At 36.3% G+C, this 8,413-nt stretch overlaps 1 protein-coding gene across 1 annotated transcript; it reads right to left on the reverse strand.

The window, feature by feature from the left end:
- Positions 1-1,586: 1,586 nt before the first annotated feature.
- CTXN2 (cortexin 2) lies at positions 1,587-7,742 on the reverse strand. The gene is made up of 2 exons (XM_027972207.3): positions 7,412-7,742; positions 1,587-2,111 (listed from the first exon to the last, which is right to left on the reverse strand). The coding sequence occupies exon 2, from the start codon at positions 2,052-2,054 to the stop codon at positions 1,809-1,811; it is 246 nt and encodes an 81-aa protein (XP_027828008.1). The 5' UTR covers positions 2,055-2,111; positions 7,412-7,742; the 3' UTR covers positions 1,587-1,808.
- Positions 7,743-8,413: the final 671 nt, after the last annotated feature.

The raw sequence follows: 8,413 nt of genomic DNA on the forward strand, positions 1-8,413 counted from the left end.
TGTCAGGGATTCTCACTGAAAAAGCTGATTTTGGAGTGCCATAGACCTGGGCAATAATCATGTTATAAAATATGCAAGAAGAAGTGTTGAGGACAGTGAGTATACAGCATGATATCTATAAACAATGACTATGACTTCAAGGATAGTTTAATTTCTAATACAATCAGTCCATTGCTTGGTGACCTTTGAAGGTTACTTAATCTCTCTGAGCTTCAGTTTCTCATCTGTAAAACTGAAATAATAAAATAGAAATATAGTACCAAACTCAAAGGACTGATGAGAGTATCAAGTTGCATAATAAATGGAAAGCACTTAATTTAGTCCTAACTTTCAGTACATATTAATCCCTTTTTTTTTTTTTTTGGTGTGTTTGGCAGGTCTGTATTCTCAAGTGACACAAATATTTTTGCATTATTTATCTCCTGGTGCATTCCTCCATTAATTTATAATGGATAGAATTTTGTAGTTGGAAATAATTTAGAATTCTGTAATTTTATTTTTTTAATTTATCAAATGAAGAGAATGAATACTGGGGAGGTTGAATAACTTAACATCTAACCATTGCTTCTTAAGGTTTGATAATCTCTTTAACAATTACCAATAAGGATAATTAATGATAGCAAGGTATATTTAAACAGTGTTTTCTGGTTTTCAAATTACTTTCCCACTCATTATAAGTCATTTGGTCCTCCCAGCATTCCTGCAAAACATGTAGAATAGTTTTCTTTATCCTTGTTTTACAGCTGTGGGACTTAAGTTCCCATTATATAACTTTTTAGGTCATAATGCTTGTTCTTGGCTAGACAAATATTAGAATTCAAATCTCAGAGTTCAGGCTTCTAAGCTGAAAAACTTTTCATGACATCTTAAATCTTTATTCATCTCAGTTCCCTGAGTTTCCAGGTATATTTGTAGAGTTTACAAGGCACTAGAATTAAAAAGGATGTTAAAAAGTCTCTGGTTAACCTCCTCACTGAACTTTACAGAGGTGGGATGACTTGGCCAAGGTTGACAGCTATAATGGTGGCAGAATGGAGCCTGGACTTCTTATTTCCACTAGGTCACAATGAAAACTCCTTTTGTAATTTTATTTATAAAAGGGGAGGGGAAGGGAGTGTCACTATGATCCCAAGCTAGGGAATTTTATTGCAAGAGATTCTAGAAAAAGAAGAAATAAAAGGGTCAAATTGTGGTATTTTAGAATCTTTATGGCCTGTGGTTACTTGTAAGGTTTGTGTGAACATTGTTGACCTATGGCTATTATTAGGAAATACATATTCTATTTATTCTTTGGAGTGAAGGGCCCTTATCTTTGACACCTAACTCTCTAAGGCAAGGGAGCCAGAGTGAGTATGGAGAGGGTGTCTGGGCTTTGCATAGGAGCAGGCGCAGGGCTTCCCTGGCAGCTCAGACAGTAAAGTGTCTCCCTGCAATGTGGGAGACCTGGGTTTGACCCCTGGGTTGAGAAGATCCCCTGGAGAAGGAAATGGCAACCCACTCCAGTAATCTTGCCTGAAAAATTCCATCGACAGAGGAGCCTGGTAGGCGACAGTCCATGGGATCACAAAGAGTCGGAGACAACTGAGTAACTTCACTTACTTACTTATTCATTAGAAAAGTCAGTGTGAGGACAGAAGAAAGTGAAAAATTCCAACAGTGGTTTATCACTTACATGGAGAAATTAACCACACACATTTATTGAATTCAGTGAATGAAATTAGCTTCTTCCAGCACACTGAAGGAAATTTACAACTGTGTCCATCATGTGTTCCAGCAGTATAACCCTAAAAACTGTAAAGCTGGAACATTCAGGCAAGTGCATATTCAAATGTCCCTTTATCAAACTCTTCTACTTCATCTTCCCATGTAGAGGAAGGCATGCTACTATATGGGTCTAACAGGATTTTGAAGCATCTGATAATAAGAAGTCCCAAGAAGATACACAAAATCCCAACAAAAGCAAAGCCAGTTTTCTGCTCCAGAGTCAATGAGAAAGCTGACACTTCGTTGACACTCATCTTAGCTGAAGTGTTGCCACAGTAGGTACTACTCATAATTCACTGTCACATCATTTTGGGTCTTCAGAATTCCTGCCGAAGTCACCTCTTGGCCTAGATACAAAATTGGACTCACTTTAGTTTTATCCATATAAAGCATTAGACAGGTAATTTTTAAAATAAAATATGGTATTTTTCAAACTCATTTGACTTAACTCACAAAAGATATTTGAAAATATCATCAGATATGGATCAGGATTGAATTAGCATTGGAGATGCTACTTTTTTATTGTAGTAATTACAGAATCGCCTTCATGGACACATAAAACTATACCTGTATACACTAAACATAAAATCAAGTATAAAGGGGAATAGTCAAATTATTAACCCTGAAAGCTTTTGATTCATTGCTAGATGGTTGTCATTACTTCTTTGACCCAAGTTGTCATCTAATTTTCATTTCATTTTTGCATGTATCAATAAAGTCATAATAAATTATAGGTATAAGCTGATCAAGCTCTCTAAAGTCCATGCTTTAAGGTCTATCTTCATTCCTTTTTACTCCCTTAGCTTTTAGACTTATATTCTTATAGTTTCTTTTCCACTACCGCTTCATACACTAAATGCTAATTTTTTAAAGAGAGAAATTGTGTTTTTAAAATTATGTTAAAAAGAGCAATACCCAACATGGTGGCTTGCAGGTTACAAAGCTGCAGTAGCCATGGATGATTAATCATCTCCCCAACTCCTCCATTAGCTCTCACGTCCTAATTAGACATAAAATTCAGGTTAAACAGCATGCTTTCTATGAAATTCAGCTGCAAGTCTAGCTCCCCAGACTCCTTGCCAACCAGATTCCCATTCTCTCTAAGCTCCTACTCTATTGAGATTCTAAAACTACAGCAAAAGTGTTCAGAATCTGTGTGTTGAACTGAAGCAAAATAGACCTTTCCATTTGATGTCTTAAAGTTAATGAAATTAATCAATTAAAATTAAGATTAGTTAATTAAATCAAATGGTTACTAACCCATAGCTGCCCTTCTTGAGAGAATTGTAACCAAAAGCTTGTCATTCAATAACTGAAAACGATAGACTGCTAGTGTTTTTGTCTTTTTTGTTGCTTCTTTTGATAATTTTAAAAATTGTGTTTATTAAAATGACTGATCCTTCAGGGTTTTTTGGATTGAATTTTCAGAAAACAACTGAGGCAGAACAAGAAATGGGAGCTAAGGAGTGGAAAAAATGAGTAATTATTAAGAATAAGACTTACAGCTTTCAAACTTGTTCACTCACTTATGCAATAATTAATATCAAACAGTATTTATTTTATAATGGTTTGCATTACAAAATAGCTCTGTCTTCAAATCCTAAGTATTAGAAATAATCAGTAGATTCTGGGATATGCTGGTTATTAGACTTTTCTGTTCAATAGAAGGAAAAATATGTTTCAATCATATTTATGGAATTTCTTTCTATCAAATCATTTTTCTGTCTTAATAATTATAGTATACTGAATATATTTTAAGAAGATTTCAGATCACTTAAGTGGTCTTTTCTGAAGATTGAACTCTTTTTATACTATTTATCCTGTAGAAGGTAGGGGAGACTGAACTGAATATCTATGACTTTGGTATTAACTGGAACATTTTTTCTGACCAAATTTTTAATTTTGTTGCTTTGTCAATTAAAGGTCATTTGTTTAGATTCATACATCCTCTGGTTCATTTATTTAATGGGTGGACAAACTGAAAAGAAGTCTGTTTCTATATGGAGATGCTGGATCGATCATTTGGCTGATTCAGTCAAGTAACTAATTGAATTATTTCTTCCCTAGAATCCTGACCTTGCTAGGTTATACCATTTGACTATCTCCTGGGACACTGGGTAAGAAGAGGCAATAAACGTGGTTTGCTGCTGGGCTTAGTAAACGGACTTCATTCAACGAAGGGCTTGTTGCCCAGCACCTGGGAGTGCTACCAGCAGATAATCCTCAGCTGGTAGTTCCTCTCCTTGATACCAGAGAGCTGCCTTACCCAAGGTCACTTCGCTTCCAACAGCAGACAACTAATAATAATTGATTAATGTGAGAATATAAGGGCCTGGCCATCTTGGCTTAAAGGGTCACGATTCTGAAGAACAATTCTAGCTCTAGATTTCATTAAGGGATAAGCTGAGGCTGTTGTTGTTTAATTACAGCTCAAATCCTGCCCACTCCTGCTTAACTCCCCACTTTTCCACAGGTATTGAGCCCAAGGGCAATACTTAGTAAGCATTTTGCGCATTAATCTCTGTCTCAGAGTCTGGTTTCTGAGGAACCTAACCTGAAACACTTGGTCTCACAAAAGTTAAAACATCTGAGCAGTTTTAATGATCTGTACATTTTTCAGCTAGTTCATCTCACCACCATGCAGAAATAGCCTAAACTGAGTATAGTTATGATATTACCTAAATTTATTTACGTGTTTTTAAAAATCATTTACGTGCTAAATTGACTTCCTTATTTGAAAGTTTACTACTCACATGGATTATTAGGGAAATAGCATTGACATGATTTAGTTGGTACAAATAACATGGCAATAGAGTTAATAGTCTCCTGTGATATCTTTTTTGGGGAAGCTGGTGAGATATGCCTGGATAATATTATTTTAATGTAGATTTATAGTTCACTGAAGTATCCTAATAAAAACTGTGTTCTGTAATCGTAGAGGCCGTTCTCTAACATAGTATCACAAAGGTCTAATTCTATCTACATCCTCTTCAATGTTTTTTGAACAGTAGCTTGAAGACATTGAAGTGATGATTATTAAATTTGATACAAAGCTGGACCAAAAACAATAAGTTAACTTATAGAATCAAGATTCAAGGCAATTCTGATGACTGGAATTTTGAATGGAAACCTGAACATAAAATTTAATAGAAAAAATTTAATAAAAACCCTTCTAAAGTCCCATATTTAAGTGAGAGGGAGAGAGATACATGAATCTTAGATTGGGGACACTTGACTGGGAAGTTCATGTGAACAGATTTTTTATTAATATCTGAAAAGGAAGAATTTGGACCTTTATATTCATCTTAAAATTCTACCTTACACCAAAGATAAAAATAAAATACAGGCTAACGAGAACACCTCAAAGGGCAGTATTCAAATACTGAAAAAAAAAGTCTGACCACTGCTGCAGGCAATGTATTCACACAAACAAATAAGTTAAAAGTTAAGCAATTACCTAACAGCATGTTCAGAAAATAGATTCTCTTGGGAATTTAAGTCTCTTGGTGACTGTAGCTAAAACATCAGTAATTTCTGGCCTAAATTTTTCAAGTATTTGCCTAACTTGTCTTATTGCAATACCAAATCTAATGTTTTTGAGACTACTAAGTATGCTGAGCTTTGCATCTTTCAGTCAATTATAGAGTATAACATGATATAAAAGTAATCAAATATTATTAAAAATCAATAGAAGTCTTCAGATACAGCACTGATTTGTTTGTAATTAATAAGCTATCCAAAATCACTCAATTGTGGATAAAAAATACATTTCTTTCACTTTCTCTAATTCTTGGAACTGAAGTAAAAAAAAAATTAGCAGGCTCTGTAAAACAGTCATGTTAATGCCTACCTCAAAGGGAAAACATCATCTTAATATCCTATTTATAGGGAAATAGGAAATGAAAGAAATATGGGAGAAGTTTAGATCATGAAGCTACAAAGCTGTAAATAACAAACCCTTATGAGAAAAAAAAATTGAGAATAAAGAAATGAATTTTTATAAAAAGAGCAGAATGTAAAGTTTTGGGGTAAAACTTATTTTAGATATGCTGTGCCACAAAAAAGTGGGTAACATTATCAACATTGTGCAGTTTAAATATCAGGGTCTATGTGTGTTATGATTACCATATTTCAATATATTTCTATAATACTTCTGCAAATGATAAAATATTGCCTCAAGCCATATTGACTAGAATAAATGTTGAGGTATTTTAGAAATGAGAAAATTAGTTGAAAGCATATCATTCCTTTCATGGCAATTGCCAGAAACTGGGATTTCTAAGTTCTGATGAGTCATGGGATTGGGCCAAGGGTATACCTGCAGTTATCAGTAGGCCCAAATCTCACTGAATTGTTTTGTTGCTGGTAACCAGTAAGCAAGCTAACATGTCTTTCTATGACTAGCCATGCAAATAATACTATTGTGAGTAGTCAAGGAAGGATAATAGTATTTTTACACTTGAGTCATGAATGTTATGTGTGATGATTTTTCTTCTGTGAAATAAGTTTACTGACTGGAGATATACAAATTCACTTTTAGTTCAGTTTTATAGTCATTTAATCACCCAACAATGTGCAACTGCAGAAACCAAAATTGAAAAGCATGTGCCCATTAATAAAAGAATCTCCTATATCTTATTTCAATCAACAGGTTTTTTCCCCTCCAGTTTACTCATCTATTAATGATATTCCAAACAATAAATCTAAAATAACAACTATTATAGTGGAATATAGTGTTCTAGGTAAAAAGTATTTTGATACTAGTCACTAGATATAATCATCTCTAATGCTAATAATATGAAAATTCATAATTTAATGAAATGAGACATACAGGAAAACCCATGCTTAAAAAATAATGAATTCTCCCATATACACATATATATACACCCCTTCAAATATCAAAATTATTAATCCCATTAAAAGAGGGAAAACATGCCTTACTGAGGCCACATCTGCAAAGAATTGGTTGATAATTTGGAATGGAATATGTTGAAGTCAAAGAAAAACCTTAAATTACAAACCCAGATGTCTTCAGGATGAAGTGCATACATTTCAGGCCTTCCCAGGGATCCAAAACCTTGAGATATGCTAGAATCAACCTCCTCCCAACCTTTCAGATTTCAACATTAAGAAAATTCCTCTTTTAAGAGAATCTTTGAATGGCTCCTCAAGGACTCTGACATTCCTTTTTTCTTTTCTTCCCAAAGCACTGGAAACCTGGTTCAAAAATTCTCAAAATTCTCTCACTAGAGAAACCTAGACTGTCAATACCATTCTGCCTTGTTTGCTGCCAGTTCTCTTTGGACATATTAAATTGAATAAACATAGAAACCACCTACAAAATATTATGGAAGAATCATCAGCAAGCTGACTGGACACATACATCTGCCTTTTTTTTTTTTTTTCCTATTCTTTTTGTCAGCTGCAGCAACAGAAACATTAGGGCTCTTTCTCCTTTAGAATTTGAACTCGGCAGACCTGCAGACTCCTTCCTCCCTCCCCTCTCCCCACCTCCTCTCCTGCTGTCTAGCTTCAGAAATACAAGAAAAGCAGACATGCTACTTCTCGTCTGGAGCTGCATTGGAATCCTGTCAGTTAATGCGGAGGGTAGGGGGAGAAAGTTACTTCGCAGGCAGAGATGTCTCACCTTCCATGCTTGTTGCCATGGAGATGAAATCCAGAGAGTAGATTTAAGGGTTGGCACGTTTGTCTGTGTTCGCTGATCGGTTCAATAACCATGTAAAAGGCGTGTCCTGGGGACCTCCGTGGAGTCACAGTACCGCGGTTAGCGCTTTCCTGGCCTACGTGTGTAAATGTATCTGTCTGTGATGGACAGAAGACCTGGGCGCCCGCGAAATGCGTGTGCGCGCTCGAGTGTATTAGCAGGAAAATGTGCACGGATTTCTTCGATATGGCAGTGTGTAAATATTTGCGCGCGCGTGTGTGCGTTTGTGAGGGCGTCTGACCGTTTGTGTACGAGAGAGAGAAGAGGTGGGAAGTGACGGGGGAAGGAAATCGGCTACTGCAGCAACAGGCTCTGTCTAGTCCTCAGCTCTTAAAAAAAAAAAAAAAAAGACAGCGGCTCATTCTCACTCGTATCACACTTTGCAGGTTAGGAATCCTTCATCACCAATAAGGCTTTCTAAGGCAGTGGGGGTTTTCCTTAATTTATTATTAAAAATCCTTGTTTTCCTCTCTCTGCATTAACAGCTGTGCCGCGGGCATTTCGCTCTGCTCGGTGACCTCAGCCTCAGTCGAGGAGTAGGCACTAAATTTTTACGTCTTCTCATCCTATAAAGGAAAGACGTGAGTGAAGGGTGCATGGGTTTAACTGGGGACTGCATATGTCATCTGGAGTTATTTTTCCCTACCCTTCGCCTTTCCTAAGCAAACCCAACAGAATCCTCTTTTCTTAGGAGTAGGTGCCTAGGCGCTGTCCGTAGTGCTGAAACACTGCGTTGCTGCTAAGTCACTTCAGTCGTGTCCGACTCTGTGCGACCCCATAGACGGCAGCCCACCAGACTCCTCCGCCCCCAGGATTCTCCAGGCAAGAACACTGCGTATTTCAAGTTATTAATAGAAGACATAAAGCGAGGAACCCTTAGATAAAGCCCACATAAAGCAGAGAGGCTCATTTTGTAAACAGCAT

This window comes from Ovis aries, chromosome 7 (genome assembly GCF_016772045.2).
Source record: "Ovis aries strain OAR_USU_Benz2616 breed Rambouillet chromosome 7, ARS-UI_Ramb_v3.0, whole genome shotgun sequence".
In the NCBI taxonomy this organism is placed as follows: Eukaryota; Metazoa; Chordata; class Mammalia; order Artiodactyla; family Bovidae; genus Ovis; species Ovis aries.